At 42.1% G+C, this 20,437-nt stretch overlaps 1 protein-coding gene across 1 annotated transcript in view; it reads right to left on the minus strand.

The window, feature by feature from the left end:
• Positions 1-406: 406 nt before the first annotated feature.
• The window catches only part of glra3 (glycine receptor, alpha 3), a 51,362-nt gene continuing 31,331 nt past the window's right edge, over positions 407-20,437 (minus strand). Inside the window, exons 4-9 of the mRNA XM_030787946.1 lie at positions 19,345-19,568; positions 18,248-18,330; positions 15,618-15,755; positions 7,391-7,605; positions 6,812-6,961; positions 407-707 (exon numbers count right to left, since the gene is read on the minus strand). Of these exons, the coding sequence (XP_030643806.1) occupies positions 417-707; positions 6,812-6,961; positions 7,391-7,605; positions 15,618-15,755; positions 18,248-18,330; positions 19,345-19,568 (1,101 nt within the window). The 3' untranslated portion in view covers positions 407-416. The remainder of the gene's footprint in view (positions 708-6,811; positions 6,962-7,390; positions 7,606-15,617; positions 15,756-18,247; positions 18,331-19,344; positions 19,569-20,437) is intronic.

The raw sequence follows: 20,437 nt of genomic DNA on the forward strand, positions 1-20,437 counted from the left end.
GGGGTGCTGTAGAAGACGTTGCTGCTTTTTCTCTCTCTCTCGCTGTCTTTCTCTCCCTCTCTTTCTCTGTATCTCTGTCTCTCTCTCTCTCTTTCTCTGTATCTCTGTCTCTCTCTCTCTCTCTCTCTCTCTCTGTTGCATAGTGAAAGCTGTGTCCTTGTGTCCTTTCCTTAACGAAGTATGACAACATCCCACTCTGTACTGCATGACTATCAAAATACGCTAGTTGGTTTTCTTGTCTCCGTCCTTTTTCTCACTCCGCGTTTAAGTCTTTTTTTTTTTTCTTTTTTTTTTTTTTTTAAATCTGTGTGTGGCGTCGTATCGTGGCAGAGGTTTTAGCAGATATGCACGTGCGGGCCGTCCCACAATCCCCCGCGTGAAGCTATCGCCGCGTCTCATTAGCCGCCCGGGCCACGTTACGGTTTGTGCACGTCCTCGTGGCGGAGGATCTTGTAAAGGACCCAGTAGAAAATGTTAAAAAACAGGAAGGCCAGGGGAAATCCGGCACGCGACACGGTGTCGATCTTTTTGGCGCGGTCAATGAACAGCTTCCTCATCTCCTCGTGACTTTTGCCGGTTGTTCCGGGGGCTGGCGGCTGTTGGGTGGCGTTGTTGGCGTTTTTGGGTACGGCCCCGTCCTTCCCCGCGTTACACGCCCCCGCTGCCGTGGGGGTAAAGCTCAGTCGACTCTCCCGAACGTCCTCCTCCTGTGTCGTGGAAAAAAAAAAAAAAAACAACAACATGTACTTAAATGCTCTCTCACTCTATACCGCTAACTATTAGGAGAGCCCCACAATGTTCCACCATGCTGTTGCTGTCCATCATTAACACCACGTCATTCAACCAATGAATGAAAGTCTCGATGAAAGACTAGTTACACAATCAGATGTGTTAATTTCGGACAGGAACAAACACATGAAATACTGTGGGTGCTGGAACAGGTCAGTACTAGCCACTTGGGAAACACTATACACAGTGTATTAGCCAATTGGGAGACAGTGTTTGCTATGTACTAGCCATCTGAGAAACAGTGTATAGTACATGCCAGCTGCTTGGGAAACATGGCCTACAAGGGCACTGTGGACTGATGGCAACATCACTGGATAGCATGAGGGTCTAAAATCTTTTAAAGTCTTCTAACCGAATGGCTATCGACTCAGTGGTGTGTGAGCTGCTCCTTGGATCAAATGAAAGCTTTATCCTAAGGCAGTTCAGGCCTCATCTAATTAAGGTGGAGAAAAGTCCAATTTGGACCTTACTTTTGAGGGCTCCAGGAAATCTGACGATGTTTCTTCACTTGCGTTCACAAATAAGAGGCTAGTGTTGGAGCCAGATGGTTTTAATGATTACCCGATACATTGTCCTCAACATCTCTAGAGTGTAGAGTAAAGAGCATTGATACATATGCCGTCTTCACCAGACAATGACTGGGAATTCCCATCAGATAGGAATGGCATTTGCCATGATAAGGACCGGGGGATCCGACAAACGATCGAATTCTACTGATAAGTTCCACATCTGCCGGTGTGCAACCTATCAGGAATGAAGGAATGTAGCAAAGAATTGACGCTGATGGTTTGCCAACGCTGAAATCAGACGCATGAAAGACACAAGCAATGTGGACGGCAATAAACAAAGGGATACTCTCTCTTTCTGACTAATTCTAGTATTGGTACAACAGGAAATGTTGCCATTTGATACCTTTACTCATTGGACGTGAAATTCGAATGTCCTGTACTCAGTGTTCTGTTACACTGTGTCCTGTTGCGGCATCATCGTTCGCTTTTGGAAGCCCAGAAAACGCAATAACTTAAGCTTTGAAGTGTGAAGCGAGGCTAGATTAATTCTCGACACAGACAATAAAAGTGTTCTTGTAAATATCACGCGTCTGACTGTCGCGTTAGGAGCTCTCCAAGGAATCTTGCCATTTCGTAATTCCCATGGGATTATAGCTTTTCCATACTTTCCAAATGTTCCCTCATTCTGAAAAAAAAAACAATAAACAAGATGAAGACATCCTTAGCTTTTTAGGATGTTAATGGTTACCAGTGCCACCATCTCCACAATTTACAATTTACAATTTTGGTATTCAGCAGATGCTTTCAGCCAAACCGACTTACAATAAGTGCATCAGTCAGATCCTATTACCTCATAAACAGAGATCACAATAAGGGTGTGCGTTAATTCACCCTTCGTATTACGCTCCACCGACAACTAGACCTAAAGTTGAATTTTATGATTCTTCCCATGCATAATTCTATCTCATCCAACACTGGTCCCTGACGTCACTTAAAGTTTATGCTGCAAAAAAAAAAATTCTGCCAGACAAGCTTTTAGACCAGTCTAAGGCTACGTTCACACTGCAGGCAAAAGCGGCCCAAATCCGATTTTTCCGATGTGACTCAGATCTGTTTTTTTTTTTTTTTCATAGCAGTGTGAACAGCACCAAGCACATGGAATCTGATCTTTTCAATTCTGATTTGGGCCACTTTCATATGTGGTCCTAAATCCGACGCAGTCCCGATTTTTTGCACTGCTACCTCGGTCTGAACAGTCATACCGGAATTCACGTGACTTTTTACGTCACTCTAAAAATCGACATTCGTCGCAATTCTGCGCTGGCGGGAGTCACTCGGTGAATACAAACATGGATAACAGCTGCTCCACAAAAAGCCATAATTAAAAATTTGTCTCTCTTTCTCCACATCCTCGTCCTCATTATCATCCGCTCACGAATTCGCTGGCTTCCACTAATAAATGTACTTATAAATGAAACCTTAAACGCTGACTTCAGTGGCCTCCATGTTTACTTCCGTAAGACAGCGTGCTGCTTATGACGTCTTTGTTATTGGGTTTTTTTTTTGTTTTTTTTTTATTTTGGGCATGCAGGTCAGTTCAGGACCGTGACCGGTTCTATACTGGAATCTGATCTTGGTCACATTTCAAAAATAATGTGAACAGCCAAACAAACAAACAAACAAAAAAAATCAGATCTGAGCAATAAATCTGAATTGAGCACTAGAGCTTGCAGTGTGAACGCAGCCAAAGACTACTCCCTGTGCCTAAGTCCCACAGTCCTAGACCTATTAACTTGGGAAAAGCCGGGACCTTAAACACAAAAGTCGGGCCTTCAAACACGAAAAGGTGTGCCATCCTCCATGACGTTAGCCCTTGGTGACACTGAAGTAACCTTTTTGTCGGAGTACAGTCTGCGTTGACCTCCTCAACCTCAAACGATTAGATTTCGTCATCTTCCCCCAATCAGAGAAACAGGACATCTATACCTCAGTAGTATCACAAATCAACACGTGCTTATCAGCAGTATTTGCTAAGTCATGACTCACAGATTAGCTCCTCTGATAACAGTACTTCCCTACAGTAATGAGAGCAAAGGGGGCATTTTAGAGATAATCCTTAGCTCGAGGCTACCTAGACTGGGAATTATGGTAATCTCAACACCTATCTTGACCAATCTACAAACATCAAAGGCTTGTGGGTGGAGAAAAGAATGCAACCAATTGGAATGCAAACAACTGAAGATCCTTTACACCGGAGGCAAAACGTTTCAGTGTTTTGTTTTTGTTTTGTTTTTGTTTTTTTTTTTGTGATGAACATCCTTGTCGCTCTTCATAGACAACAGTGTTAACCTTACCATGAATATTTCAGGTTATGAAAGAGTTGTTTCTTGTATTTTCACCTTGCTTAACCTTTAAGCCTCTTGACTCTTATCTGACCACAGCTCATGAATCAAACTGACGCCAAGTGTTTTTCCTAAGCTCTTGTCAACGTAGCTTTACCTCTTCCAGTTTGTCATCTCTACTCTGTCCCCTCCAGTCTCACTCCCTGAAATGTTAAAGGCCAAATGGAGGGGAAGCCTTCAAAAAAAAAAAAAAACCTGATCTTGTCCGTGGAGTAGTAATCTTTTTTTTTTTTCTGGTTTCTTTTTTTGCCAAGATGTAATCAAAACAACTGTGTGGAGAAAGAATCCTGGTATTTGGCATGAAAGCGTAGGCGAAAAAAAAAAAAAAAAAGAAACCTCCCACATTTTTGTTAAGCGGGTTAAGTGGAACGCCAAATTAAAACCACTGAAAGAGGAAAATGCTAGAAGGAGTCTACTGGAAGACAGAACACTTCCCCGTAAGTAGTTCTAATCAACGTGGAATGATGCAGTGATCTTGGAAATGAAACTCTTTCCAGACATTCATTTTGTATACCATTTATACAATCAAACGAGAGAGAGAGAGAGAGAGAGAGAGAGAGAGAGAGATCTCTCTAAAAAGAGAGTGAGTAGGAATGAAAATAGGTCTAATTCTACATTTTTAACAGCAATGAAGAATCGGAGGGAGAAAGATGTCAAAGGATGTCCTTCAGGATTGAAATGTGACAAGGTAAGAGACAATTCCACAATGCTGACCACAAACAAAAGATAAAGGGAAATGCCATGATATATGTATGGGAAGCAAAGGCCTTCAGAGATAATGGGAAACAACATTAGCTTTAAGAATTAGAATCAGAGGTCATACCAAAACCTCAGGAAACATATAATGTATAATGCCATGCGCTATATTTGATCATACTAGGGAGTAATATTTTGTTAATATTTAGACATGATCTGTGACAATTATCTCTTGTTTATATCAATACTGGCCGTATGTCTAATTAAGTTAATTTTGTTACAAGCAAAATATATAGGCCAGGTTTAGCCCAAAACCCGGTCCCGGAGGGCTGATGTCCTGCAGGTTTTTTATCACGATCAAACAATGTGCTCTCTGATTGGTTGAAAAATGCACACACCTGTTATCCAGTTAAATATCAGCATCTAATTAAAAGGTGGTGGGGGGGGGGGGGGGGCAGGACCCTCGCCCTCTGGGACCAGATTTTGGGGACCTCTAAAATCAGCCTAAACCATATACAATATAGTTCAAAAGGCAGCTTTCTTTTTAAAGCTGGGCTAAACAAAGACAAAGATGTTGTGATCAAAGCCTTTCACAGTTCAGAGGAAATGGGAGAAAGAAACGGGACGAAACACTGTCAGAACGTCTAAAGCTGGTGGGAAGGTGGAGAGATGGAGGCCAGAGACAGGTGGCCTTATGTCGTTACCCTGTCACTGGGTTCGTAGATTTGGCCCATTGATCCGTAAATGGGCTCTGCACTCCGCAAACCATTGATACGACGCAATGACTCATCCAGCTCTCTCTCAAAAGATCGATCGAAATTCTATCAGCACGGAGGGGGAGAGAAGTGCGTGAGCAAAATAAATAAACAAACAAATAAATAAATAAAACAAAACACAGGAGACAAACACAGACAAAAATTATGAAGAAAAATGAAAACTGACAAATTAAACATTCAAAATGCATGCAAGGTAACTCAAAAAGTATGTCGGAATTAAAGTGAGCGGATTAAAATGTGAGGAAATAAGTGATAAAGTATTAAGAATTTAGGCATTATGCAACAAAATATATGAATAAAAACATGCTTTAAACAACACAAGAAATGTAAACTTGATGTACAGATAAAATGATGGAACATGTTTTTGTTTTTCTGTTATTAAATACGCAGGGGCCTTAAATACTGCAGTAATCGAAGCGTACTTTGTAGCATGTTAATCTGATTCAGCGCTGTTCTGATTTCATATTTAAATTTGTCTTTCATTATTAAACACAATAATCTTTAATCCTGACAGCGTTATTTATATAACAGCTTACATACCCGGATGTAATATTAATGCACCCGGACAAGAGGAGGCACAAAAAGATCCAAGTGTGCTTTTGACTGGTCGTCCGCTTCCGAAGACCTTTTGCTTTGAAATAATCGTGCCGTCTTAATAACCTTTATCGCGCTGATATGTTGTATCGGTGTAATGACCACCGACGAACACTGGATGGCACTGTTATATCTTATATCAAAGGCACGGAAAGCCCCAAGCCATTACAGACGGTCATTCAGACTGATAGGATGACTATGGGCTCTTTGAGGTATTTTTATTCCATTAACGCCAACTTATTTTCACATGCACCGTCACGTTTTCAACAGTCTACGGTTGTAGCACACACATACACCTAGCAGTTCATCCACACTCATATCGTGTGTCTAACAGCCTCTTTAAATGAGGTAATGCATTTGGTTCAGTCTGTTTTGAAAACTGTTTCCATGCTAACCGCGCGTGCTAACTGTCAGGTCAAACACAGCGGGTAGGTCTCAGGGGAGTTTTCGACATTAGTTGCGTTTTAATTCGACTCCTCAGTTCCTCATCAGAACAAACAGTCCAAAAAAAAAAAAGAAGCATAAAACACCTCATTAATCCCCAAACCAAGACCACTAATCTCTGTCAAATCCAATTCCGACTCACCCGTTGCCCCTGGCCCATCCACGCCTTAATCTGGAGCTCTTGAGCTCGCCTGAGAACGGCCGCCCATGTTTTCATGGCTTGTTGATTCCTGTTTCTGTTGATTTGATGAGTAGCTAATTTACTGTCATTGGGTTTTTTTGTTTTGTTTTTGTGTGGTCACACAAAAACGGTCTGGTGAATGCAAAAATCTCTAAAAAAATTTTTTTTTTACTTGTAACGTTTAGTTTAGTTTCTTATCTTGATGTCATGAAGGATCACAGTCGGACTATTTTGTTCTTTTTTTCTTTTTATGAAATCTGTTTGCATTTGTCTGTTTTTCAGCCTACGTATTTCCGCACGTCGCTCAGTCAGGTGACATTTGTTTCTCTGTCCTTCTTTCTTTCTTTCCTTCTTTCTTTCTTTCTTTCCCGCTGTTTTGATTGTGTGTCTGCGGCTTAGCATAGAGCGCTCGGTCCGTACCTTTGACGACTTCTTTCTCCGTCGGCGGAATCGTAACAGTTCCTTGTGTTGTCTGGAAACGAAGTTGACCGCAGCGTACTCCAACAGAGCAGAGAAGACAAAGAGGAGACAGACAGCCATCCAGATATCTATGGCTTTGACGTAAGACACCTGCGTGAGAGGGAGAAAGCATGGACATCCATGGTGAGAGATCAAAAAAAAAAAATCTACAATTGTAAGCTCATTTATTATTGAACAGTGTAGAGATTCTTTGACTTCAATCATTCATGTTACACAACTGCCCCCTACACAGGACTACTCGACCATAAACCTGAGAGGATTCCCCAGTGGGAAATTCTCTCGGAATGCTACATTTGCTTACGTAACCGCGAAAAAAAAAAACGCGGCTCTTTTTTTTTTTCTATAACTTTTTAATGTATGCCGTACACTTCTTTGTTTGAGAGATAAAATGTTTAGCCCAAGTACGCTTTTATCGCACATGGTTGAACCCTACACATTCCTCAATGGAATGGATTAATAAATGATTGTTTTTGGGATGAATGGAAGCGTAAGGAGGAGGGGGGGGGGGGGTGGCGACACCTTGGGTAGTGACGTCCTGGATCCGGAGCTCTGGGTCGTCATGGTGAGGACGGTGGTGATACCCAAAGCCACGCGGGCGGGAGCGGCATCCATGTTGATCCAGAACGATACCCAGGACAGGATGACGATGAGCAGGCTGGGAATGTACATCTGAATCAGGTAATAGCCCATCTGACGTTCCAGGTGGAAACGCACTTCGATGCACGTGAACTTGCCTGGCGCAAGAGAGAGAGAGAAAAAGAAGGAGAAGAAAAAAAAAAAAAGCACGTGAGCGAAATGGCTGAGGGCCGGATCGACCGTACGCGGCGGCGTGTCTCTCAGGCAGCTGCTGAATGAAAAGAGAAGTTATCGTCTGCATCTGACCGTTTACCTGAAGAGGCTGCAGAATTTATTTTTAGGCCCGGTAGAGTCTGTTATCTGATTTGAGCAGTGAAGTAGAGAATGCATGTTTGCCTGTGTGAGTGAGTAAGTGTGTGCGTGTGTGTGTTGAGTCATGTGTAAGTGGTCACAGACTATCAAGAATAGTAGCTGAAATCTGGTTCAGCATTTGCTTTTGGTTGAAAGAGCTTCCTTTATCTCAAGTATTTTAGGGACTCCAGCTCTTATCTCACCACCAACATTTCCACCTGATTTGACAAGTGCTCCTTTCATGTTCACTAGTCTTGTCATTTAATCAGGGTGCCACTCTTCCAAAATGGCCAGTCATATGTACATTGATACAAATATGTGTTTTAAAACTATTAACCAACAACACGGCTGAACAGAAGTTCCTTGTACTGTTACTTGCATCGACACACATTCCAAATTGATGTTGTCAATCTCTGCTAAACATATATGAGTCATATCTGATGATTTTCTGAATGGAAGTACTGTGCGACCTGAAAGACCTTGAGGCGTGACCTTAAATACCTTGAGGTGTCTAAGAACTGAATTCACACACTAGGATTTCAAACTGTAACTTCAAAACTCAGTATGTATCAAAAGACGCATTCCCTCCTGGAGAATGGTTTTGAAGGATCATATCCTGAAGCCGTTTTTCTTTTGGGGGGGGTGGAGGGTGGGGGGGGCAGGGGGACTAGCGAGACTGCCTTCTGTCAAAGAGCTGCATTAGGAAGGTAATCCACGAGGAGATGGGAGACGGGAGGACTTAAATCTCGAGGAGCTGACGGCTCACAGTTTCACTTAAGATTTCTTTGTTTCTTTTGCCTGCGAGCTTTTTTTTTTCCCCCTTAAAACAACATTTCAGTCAAACACGTCTTTCCTGAAAGAACCATCTCTCGCTCCCTTTTCCATTTTCCTGCCTCCAAGGAGAAGCTAGGCTAGGTAATAATCCACACACTCATACGCTCCAGTCTACATAAGTACAAGCAAACACACACATACACACACACACACACACATACACAATCACAAAGGAACATATGAATACAGACATATACATTATCTGTGCATAAACACATTGGCAGATGTAGATAAACATACAGAAATACACTTCTAAGTTTTATGTGGAGGAGCAAATACCCAGGTAAATGTATCAGCACACACACAACTCACTATTCACACACACGCTCTCTCTCACACACACTAAAATTCTCACACCAAAACTTCTCTCACACAACCCCGAGCGTTTCCCTCAAAGCTGTACGCTCACAGAGCTGTCAAGAGTACCTGCAATGACCTGATAAAGCTCCCTCGTTCACCCTCCATCTACACCTGAGAGAGACGGAGACAGAGACAGAGAAAGAGAAAGAGAGAGAGAAGGAGGAGGAGGAGGAGGGGTAGGGCGAGGAAGAGACAGAGTGCATTATGGGTCCTGACAGGCCTTCACACTCAGAGGGCATTAATTGTGATGGGCTGTCAAACACAGCCTCTGGTGGACAGTGGGGAATATTCCGCATGGCTTATTTCAGGGGTAATTTGTGATGAAAAAAAAAAAAAAGAGAAAAGAAAGAAAAGAAATGGACCCACACACTACGGCTCTTACCAGCCACGGTTTTAATATCCCAAACAGTCTCTCAATTTCATCTTTTTTTTTTTCAAAGGCGTACCGTGGCCTTAAAACTGATGAGCGGTAAAATTATTCATAAAAATGTTAGTGCCTATTAGGTTAGCCATAACCCTCACTAAAGTTGTGTGTTGCCTAATGGTTTCTGTAATCCATTGATCCCTTAAGGTTTCTCTAAGGAGAACTGGAAATTTCCCAGCTCATGAATAAACAACGGGATATGAGTTGCTAACAGGGGATCACGGCAAGATTTCTGAACAATAAACCAAATGACCAAACAGAGAAAACACCCTTGTGGTCCATCTGTGAGTGCGCGAACGCTGAATTACTAAGGAAACAGGGCCTAATTTAAATAAATTTCATCAAAAAAAAAAAAAAAATCCTGGACATTTTACATGCAGCTAACCAATTAAGGCGATACCTTGTTGCAAGTCAGCAAAACATGGTTAGCATGTAGCGGGGCACCGAAGTGAAACTCAACCATTCTCAGGCAGTGGCAACATTACAGCTATCACAAACCACATCCATCTGAATCCAGTGGGAGGACACGCAGATGGGGAAAATAACCGCAGTCACCAATGAACCAGTGAGAAGCCTTCACTTTTGATCAGTCAGCGGTCTGCGCGATGTCGCAGGGTCACGCGATGCAGAGGTGTCCTTTACCGCGCGGACAGCAGGGGCACGGCGAGGTCCCCTTGAGCGAGGGCGCCGCCCCGGATGTTTGGCAGACAAGCGAGAGGTCTCACACGTGACGAACGCAGAGAACCCACCCCCACCCGTGTGTAACCAGGCAGAAGGGGGGGGACCTCCATCAAGCGGGGAGGTAAAGAAATTCAAATGCACTGACGGATGTTAAGGGTTTGCACGATATGCTTGGTGGAAATGTGTGCGTTTTGTGAGGCGGTAAGTACGTTTTCCTTTAGGCAGGAAAACTCCAGGCTTCGCAGGAGTTGAGTGAGAAACTGATGAAGTTGGCAAATGCCTGGAGGAAGGCTCTGCTCTGCTCTATTTGTATACGGTGGAATACATGTATATTTCCTGTCTGTGTTCGAGGGAAATGCAAATTTGTAGCAGAGCCAAATCATTAGCACAAATATTTTTGTTAGCATAACTGTTGACTGATGTCCACTTCATTTTGTAGCCAAAAAAAAAAAAAGAAGAAGCACAATGAAGCACTCCATGGCTGAAGCACAATTTATATAGCATAATTTTGTGATTGTAATAAGCATTGTCAATTGTGCGCTTTGAAGCATATGTGTTTCTTTAAATATGCATTATTTAAAACATGCAGTCAGCTTTCCGCCAAAGAATTTAGCATAACCGTATTTTCAAAAATCGACATTGTGTGGCAGCTACCAGAAAAGAGTGCTTGACTGAATCACAATCCACTTAAACGCATTTCTGTAATAAGATCAGAATTATTATTATTTGAAAATGCTTGTCATGGAAACCGACAGGCCGTTTAACCTTTTAGCATTTCTCGCTGGGTATGTAAATCTAAAACGAATGAGCTGAGCAAACAGTCAAATCATTCTCTCCTCCTGATTGACGGAGATGACTGCATGTTTCAGTGACCCAAAACATGTCACACGCTGAATATTATAAATTATTGATTCTGTTCATGATAGATGACATGCAGCTGTTTGGACACTAAGTGGATTTCAGTCAAGCAGAAAAGCCAGGGGCAAACCTGCCAAAAGAGAAACCAATGGACGGAGGGGTGGGTGGATGGATGGATGGACAGACGGGTGGATGGATGGATGGATGGACGGATGGATGTGGGGAAGAGAATGACTGAAGTCCAACACTACAACATTCAAACTGCTTGTACACAAACCAGTCCATGTAACTCCACGTGCCAAATCAAAACAGTCATGTTATCACTTGAACACGAGGACTTTATTTATTTATTTTTTTTTATTCGTGATACGGCCAGTTCCCAAAAGGGCACACGAGACAACAACGGGGAGCTCCTCATACAACAGGGAAATGAAGGAGGTTACCTCGAAACTGAAAAATAAACTTCATTTTACTCCGTTCCTCAAAATCAGAGTCCCGCTCAGCCTCGCTATGGCGTGGCATCACACTTTCACCTCAATAGTCGCGTACAGCGTTGGAGCGCGAGCGATATTTGAATGGCAGAGTAACGGGGAAACACAATCTAAACATCTATACACAGATCTCATTAACAGATACACGATTTGTACTGGATTTAATACCACGGATGACAATGAAGACAAAATCCAATTTAATGTGACTTTCTGCTTTTTACACGGACCAGTCTAGGTCAGATATCAAGAAAAAAGAAGAAAAAAAACCAGAGGAAAACTAGGAAATGGATTACATTGCCTAGTGATGTAAATACAACCATGAATGATTAGAAGGGTTAGCCTACATTAGCGGGCTAGCTTGTTAAAGTAGTTTAAAAGCACTGAGGATTGTTACAGTCACACAGCCCAATACAGGCTTGATATATGGGGTGTGAGCTTGGACGGAAAATAATCCTGACGGGCACCCGAGTGTGATTTGGGCTCCTTGATCTACTTTACAATAAAATCACTTGAAGGTCGCACTATATGCAGCTAGCGGCTAGAGCCAAAGATATGTAAATATTGTTATTACCTCATATGACATTCAGAGAGAAGGTCTCTGAAAGGAACCAGACCGAGAGAGGTCAGTAACTGCCACCGCTAGCTTTACAGAGAACAAAATATTGCCAAACACAGCACCCCTTTGAATGGTATGTCTAAAAACAGTCATGAGAAGGCTCGATGGCAGATATTTTTAGACAAGGCAAAAATGACCCTTTATCTTTTGGGTGTATGGTGGGTGCGTGTTTCAAATGGCCAAAATAAAAGAGCAAAAAAAACAACTCCAAAAACAACAAGAAGAAGAAACCACATATAAAACTATATAACCCACTTCCATGTCAGAGAGAACAAAGCAGGGTAATGGAGAACACCAAGCTGTTAGTCTCTGTTCCAAATCCCAGGCTTTGTGAAAATGTGTTTTTGTTTTTTTGTTTTTTTTCTGTTTGTTTTTTTTTTGGCTCCGCTGATTAAACTGGCACATTTTTTTCCCGGCAATGCTTATCACCCGGCTGTCCTAGATAGGATGGTACATGAACACGACGGCTTAATACACCTCGGCCTCGCTATCCAAAACCGTAATCTTATTAGATTTCACACTCCCTGTGAAGGCCTTTGCTCTCAGGCCTTGGCTGCTGGTCTACAGCATCAGTGTCATGAATGCATTCATTTCTCATATCTTTCCCAAAGGATATGATTATAGAATGAGTGTTATGTATAGATGTGCCAGATATTGTCATACAGATAAGTAACAGCACTGACCATTCACAGACAGTGAATACGAATATAACAAGGAATATAACACACAGACAAGGATTATAATGTATAGAAAGAGAGCAAAATACAGATAGATAAATAGATAGATAGAGGGAGAGAGAGAGAGAGAGAGAGAGAGAGAGAGAGAGAGAGAGAGTATTAAGCCAAATTCATACAGAAATGTACTTTCACAACACAATGGTGTTTACTCCTCTAACTTTATGAATGCATAAGAAATCTAAAAAAAAAAAAAAAAATGAAGACTTACGGGCATAACCAAGGCCAATGGGAAACTATATTGTAAACAGATACACAAAGAGTTGAGCAGCGGCTTTTAAGTAGCTAAGCTTTATAAACACGTTCCTATGGCAGTCTCTTGAGTTTTGTCAAAAGCCAGTGGATATGTATAGCTAATTATACACATTGCATATTGTTATTATGATGGTTTCGCCTGAGGTAGAAAGCAGCTGAAATGGGATACACACACACACACACACACAGTTCTATACGTCACGTTAACCACTCCAGTGGGTTTTTTCAGAGTTCATCTTGTGCTTTAGGCTTACTCCACATGAGACCAGCTGGACTGTTTGTTTCCAAAGTACACTCTATTCTTCACTACGTAAGCATCACAGTCTTCTCAAACACTCTATGTATCCAAAGGGGAAAAACATTTTTTTTAAGACGGTTTAGTCCGTCATTCATAGCGTGTGCAAACAGACCTTTGTTATTTATATGGTCTGCATGCGCATGTAACGTGCTACGCTTTATGTCTGGCGTTTAAACTCGTATAATTACGATAGCTGTAAAGGAAAAGTTTCGCGAGGCTACTTTCCAGGTAATGTTCGGAATTCGGAGAAATTAGTCTATTGTTTAGATCTGTAAATGACGGTGGAGAATAAGATTCTTTAAAACCCATTTGTCCAGAAAGGAGGCCTTTTGCATGGACTTGGCTGTCAAAAGCACAATGACGGCGCTTTCAGAAGATTAAAAGAAAAAATCTTTTCTTTCAAAGCCACTCAAGAGAGCCGGGCAGCTCGTCATTTTCAAGTCATTTGTTTTATATGTTATTGACTGGTCTAATCAATGCATCTTTTGCAAGTTGAAATTGATTCAATTTAGCAGGCAGGTTTTTTTTTTTGTGTGTGTGCGTGCGTTGAGGGATGATTTCATATGACCGGGTAGTTTCCATGGAGAACTGGTTATTCCCTTAACAGACCCAGCGAGGAATTTGTCGTCAATCAGAGACGCTCAGATCGTTCTCTCCATCTCTCTTTCTCCCCGTCTGTCTCTCTCTCTTGCTCTCTCTCTCTCTCAGTCATGTTATTTGGAAAAGAATCCAGTGAAGGAATGAGAGCGTCCTGGGAAATGGAAAAGCAGACCCATTTCTTTCGTTTGCAGTCTGTGTTTCGCAAAATGACCTGCCCTTCACCCCAAAGCACGCGCCAACCGGAAGACCTGCCGAACTTACAGAGGGTCGTAATCACATCCTGCTTTCCTCACGCGTTACTTTAACTTCCTTTTAAGTCAGACACAGGAACTGTATTATAACTCAAAATGGACTGGCATCCACCAAGACGTTCAATGACAGAGAATTACGAATAGATTAAAAACATTGAAACCAACTTCATCAGGGTCTTAGAACGGCTACAGGAGTTGACCTTCCTGTCATCCAGCCAGGCAAACAGCCCTAAAAGTTTAATGTTGTTTTTCCATGCATAAATCTGAGAAAAATCAAAAAGGAACCCCCCCCCCCCCCCCCATTTTTTTTAATGCCCAAAATCATAATCTGAACAACGTCAGCGAAAGTTTACAACCTGTGATGTTTACGTGTCAGCCACAGGGAACAAAAGGCGCGCGCCAACGGAAGACATCTTTGCATTCTATACATAATTGAGGAGGAAAGGGGAGAGAAAACAAGTTTTTTCAATTATCTGACAATTTAAAGGAGTTTCTCCTTCCTTCCCTACTCCTTAAGAGCCTGTTCTTATTGAATACTTGTAGAGTCTCTCTTTCTCTCTGTCTCTTTCTCTGTCTCTTTCTCTCTCTCTCCTTCTCCTTTCTTTTATTCTCAATGAGGGGTTCAACATGACCTTGATTGGAAAGTGTAAAGTTGCAGGTTACTTAGTGGTAACAATTTGGACATGACAGGTTATGAAAAATGCAGCTGTTCGATCCATTATTCACCATTGCCTCGCAGTCCAGCACACACTCTTGCACACAGTTGGGTGCACACTTCCTCTGACTGGTACCTCGAGTTACTGTGAGGGGGTGGGGGTGGGGTGGGGGAGGGGGGTGTCTCTGTCTATGAGCTTGAAGGGTCGGAAATGCCAGAGAGCCCTTAAAAGACCTGCTGTTGAAAGAGAAAAATGGAATACGGGTGAAATTGACATCAGGTTTTTTTTCTATTTATTTAATGGTTCACACTATGCCATGCTATGGTCAATCAGAAACCTTTGAATGTCGGTTCAAGCAAAGGCTTTCGGTGGTTTATCAGGACCGCCTGTGAAGCATCTAGTTTGCGTTCGATTAAGTCCACAAAGACTGTAGTACTTCACTCGGTCCATATTGAAAGCTAAACAAACAAGTGAAAAAAAAAAAAAAGAGAGAGAGACTTCAACTTCAAATTTTCATGCAACCAGCTGTCCACCCTCCTTTTTTTTTTCTTTCTCTGTACTCAACATGTTGACACAGAATGTCTTAATAAAAGATCTTGCCCGCTGGTTGAGTAAACACAAAACAAGACTAAGCAGCTGGGTTCCTAAAAATTTTACGCTGTAGTCATCTGTTGTGTGTTTTCTCCACTTTCTGGTCCCTGCTGGAACAAAGAAATAGAAGAAACGTGATTCTGAATTTTGTTTTTTTGTTTTTTGTTTACCTGTATTGTAATGCTTGGTACAGTATCGCAGATCTGATTCGTCCTTCAGGATGAACTGTGGGAGTGTGAGTCCATCCGCTACCTGTACTGGTCCGTTCTCTTGCCATTCAAAGATAAGGTCGTTCATTGTGTAGCCAACTGTGGAAAGAAGGACACACGTTAGCTTCACAATGGCAGATTTCCATTGGGGATTTCCATCACAGTTGTGTGTTTCTGGGATGCGTGTTTACTAACGTTACTGATGTTTTGTTTTGTTTTTTCTAAAAAAAAAACTGCCAAAACAAATCTTTATTTATATTCATATCATATGCTCAGCTACTCAGTTTGTAGTACAAATGCTTGTCCATGTGGTCCTCTATTAGTATCTGCCTTGAGATTAAGCAATCTTAAGAAAATCAACGGCGTGTTTTATATGACAGAAACTGATTCAGATTAAGATGCCAAACAGATTATTTCAGTCAGATTATCTTAATCCAGAAGGCTCTGCTATGTCTCTGACTCAGTGGTCTAACCCAGGGGACCAGAGAGTGCCGAGAACTGGGCAGCAACACTCGGAGCTCAGTCGAGTACATCATCCAACATCGTGACTCCAGTTGGAAGCTTTGTGACTTCTCCTCCTCTACATTTTCACTGCTCTGTCTGCAGTTCAAGGTTTTCCTCACACTTGCTCTAATTGCACGAGATCTGGACCGTATGGCAAATGTAGCCATGACGTTGATACGTTCAGTCATTCTATATATACCGTATAGGAAATGACTAACCAGCAAACAAACCGAGGGGCCGTCTCTTGTATTCTTAAGACAAGAAATGACGGCATCTTCATATTGTTTTATTTGAACTCCTGTCCATAATGGGGAACGCCAGAAGGTTCCGCCAACTGCAGAGCGTAATAGAAGAGTGCAAGGCCTACAAATGAAGACAAATTATCTCTGGAAGCATTAGACAACAGCAGTAAAAATCTCCCCGGGGCTGAAACTGCACTGGAAAGGAGATGGTGTGTAAAAATGTTTAAATAAATGATGGCACATATAATTAGAAGGAATTTCTGTTTCTTTATATAGCTCCCATGTCCATTTTGTTCTTCTCCTGACACGGTCGACAGGAGACTCCTGAAGGAGGTGGGTGGAAGAGGGGGGTAATCGCTTAGGACGAAAGCTATTTTTCACCGTTATCACTACACCTCCCTTCTCAAAATGAAAACAAAACCGCAAATCAGCTACGTTTTTCCGTGGATTTGTTGGTTATTTCGCTGCAGACAACTGGTGGGAAGCGGCATACATATTTTCTAGCAAAGGCTGCGAATTTGATTTCACAGACTGAATATCGCATCAAATGATCAGGTCTTTTTTGTAAATGTCTTTTAAAATGAACTAGGAATATCTTTTGACTTGTGAATATTTAGTGCAACAATGCACGGGAATCAGGAAAAAATATTGACCAAACACACAGTAACAGAGGCGGCGACTTTAGGATCGTAAGAGCACGTCATGTGTTTACGGGTTTACAGCATAGCAATATAGACAATACACTATGCTTACCTCTGTAATCATTGTAGAAAAATAATAATAAAAAAAACCACTCAGGACATTAAATATGTTTCAATGCAACTTTCAATTGCGACTTAGGCTTTAGGCTGCTAGTTATGTTGTGGAGAAATATCACATATTCATGGATACATTACCGTCAAAAAGCAAAGAACATGCTTGTTGTGAAATATGCAAAGATGGTCCAGGACTCTAAGTGACAGGCAAGGTTTAACTAAAAGCCTCCATCACGGCACCAATGCAATTGTCACGGGAAAGATCGAATGAATTATTGCGGCCCGGAATCTTGTGCAAATGCAAGAGCTAGGAATGACTTACTGGACCCCTCAAAACAGCAGGTTCACAAATCTTTAACCAAGCCAACAGCACTCCAGATGCAGGAGACGTCGGATGGAAGCGAGAATACATTTGCCGCCTACGGTCTGTCGGGAATCGCGGATGGCAACGTATGGTAACTTTGCTCCTCCATCTCAAACGAGAGTTCACGTCTCAGGGCGATGTTACGAGACTTCTTTTCAATTTTATTGGACCGGTTTATATTTGAGTCAGCGCTGAATGGTTTGTCTAATATTCAAGTCTAAGCCTAAATGAAAAGCAACCATGGGAAAGTGTGTTATTGAGTTTTTTCCTGATGACATGTGGTACCCATGGAGTTGATGGGAAGCGACTCATAGCGTGAGGAATCATGGGATGGAGAGAGAATACACTCACCATCGAAGTCGCTCTGCAACAACCAGGAAGCCCCCAAAGTACCTTAAACACTTAAACTGATGTGATAGGGACCGACTCCAGCAGGTAAACGCTATGAGAAATCTCGTCATGTTTGCCAAGTGACCTAATTGCACCTAGTGACTCTCTGAAGTTATTTTCCCTGACATTCGGGGGAGGGAAAAAAAAATATCAACCTCGTCTGCTATCTTACATAATCTGGTGGTTTTACGGGCATGGATTAAGTGGAGTCATGAGCTAAGTTTCACTTTTAATGGGTGTATTCCACTGAAAATCCTTTTTAGTCTTTAGCCTAGGTCTAATCTGTGAACAGAAAAAGAGGCTTTGAGTGATGAGAAAGCCAACACAGTTACTCACAGCTTTCCAACTGCATTATACAAGTCTGCACGTCCATGGGAAAATTCTTTAAATCCATCGGGCAGGACAGGGTTAAGGTCAGCCTGAAAAGACACAAAAAGAATAACTGACAAAACAAACAAACAAGCAAACAAAGGCATGTGGTTTTACACGTTTCTTTTTCCATTCACCAGCGCACCTAATTTTATGAGTTTTCTGTTTGCAAGATTACATAATCCTATTTACATTAAAGCAGTTGTACCAAACCATGATTAATTTAAACAGATATTCGTAGTACTTCATAATATCCGGTGGCAAAGTTAACTCAGCGGTTGCCTGCACCGCAGAGAGAGAACCTGGTGTTGTACGCGCAGTGTTTGCCTGGTTAAGCCTGTGATATGTGTATGTGGGTCTATGCGTTAGCGGCGGAGGCAGAGTCTGATCATAGCAGATTGGACATATTTTAATTACGCTCTTTCCCCCGGAGGCTTTGCGAACTCCAGTCGGAGAGGACCAACCGTCAGGTCTCATCTTCACAGCTCTCCATCAGTGCTTTCTTTACGGCCTCCGTAACTCAGCCGACACCATTAACTGAAACATCTCCCCCACCCGCTTTCACAGTCGCACAGCACAACGATACACCCTCCCTCCCACCTTCTTTATGCGGACACTGATGATGAATGTGTATGTTGTTGATTTACAGGGGTGCGGATTAGGTTTGTCGAAGTGCAAAATGAAACACTGAGGTTTCGGGGTAAGGTTTCGGCGTTAAGAATTATTGATGTGGGCTGCTGATTGTGTTGATTTTCTTTCTTTCTTTTTTTTTTTTTTGACGGATAACGTTAATCAGCCGTATCTTTGTTAGCATTGTTTAAAAGCTATTAGATGGTTCTTTTGCCTGCAGGGAGTGCTTGCGCATCTGCTGGGCTCTCGCTTCCGCTGAATAATAAGCTTTAAAAAGTTTAGATAAACAAAGAAAATGTGATGGAGAGCAGTAAACAGATCCTCTACGGCAGAGTGCTGTCTAGTGCGTGTTATACGAACGAGAAGCACAGACTGCACTTTTTGAATCGTCCAAGAAAACATCGACGTTTATCGGCAGAATTGAGGACGCTTACCTTATAGAATAGAGGACGTTTCCGTTTTTGAATATTCTCAGTAACTTGTTGTCGGTCGTGACTTCGTGAAAATGAGCCCCTTTCTCATTGGCAAAGAACAAATCGGGCTTCCAGATGGAGTCCAACATAGAAGGGTCCAAGTCCAAAGAATCATCGGGATACTCGCTGTACGCTAATCTGGGATCGTTCCACTGTTGCCGGAGAAATATGTTTACTCTGTAGTCCTGTGAAGGAGAGAAAAGAGGAGAAAGACTAAAGACTTGACAAAACAAAGCCAGAAGATACAGTTATTCAATCCTTGAGGTGGCATCAATATTATTATTTCTCTGAGCCAACATCAAGGAAAGTGAAAATTGTCTTCACTTGCGTTCACGTATGACACGATCTTAAGTTTGACTAGAATACAACGATGAGATACATCCGTGGACGCGTGAGTGGCCAATGGAATATTGCATTCATTTGAAGACAGTGTGTAGGGATAACGGTATCATAGTAAGGGAACTGATCCAGGTGGACTGAGGGTTCAAACCCCACACATGACAGTTCACTGTCGACGTGCCTGTGAACAGGACATATGCCCAACTCTGCTCCAGAGCTCTGTGAGGTTTCCTATAGAGAAGACCGACTGTAGGTCGCTCTGGATAAGAATATCACCTCAATCAACAACAACAACAACAAAAAAACGTAATCGAAGGTCACGAATGCTTGTTCCGTCGCTGAGCTCTAGGTGACGTGAGATGAAGCGCTCATGAAAACTGCTAATATTTCTGCAAAATTAAAAGTAACCCAGTTTATCTTGGGGGGAGTCCAAATCTAAATAATGACCTTGAGGAAATCCAATCAGCCTTCCCTCAGACTCTGATCCAATAAACTGCTACCCTGTCCTTCATCTGTACCCAGGTGTTCATGAGAAACAGTAAAAAAAAAAAAAAAAAAATCTGCGTTGCGTTAAATCCCTGAAGCAGAGAGATTGTCTGGACGTTTTCTGTCAGAGCTGTTTTCCTTACGTACATATAAAATCTAAACAGGGAGCATGCACAGAACATCTCATAAATACAGATCGCATCAGATAACTCCTATGACTGTCCATCCA

The sequence above is a fragment of the Chanos chanos genome, chromosome 11, assembly GCF_902362185.1.
Source record: "Chanos chanos chromosome 11, fChaCha1.1, whole genome shotgun sequence".
Lineage (NCBI taxonomy): Eukaryota > Metazoa > Chordata > Actinopteri > Gonorynchiformes > Chanidae > Chanos > Chanos chanos.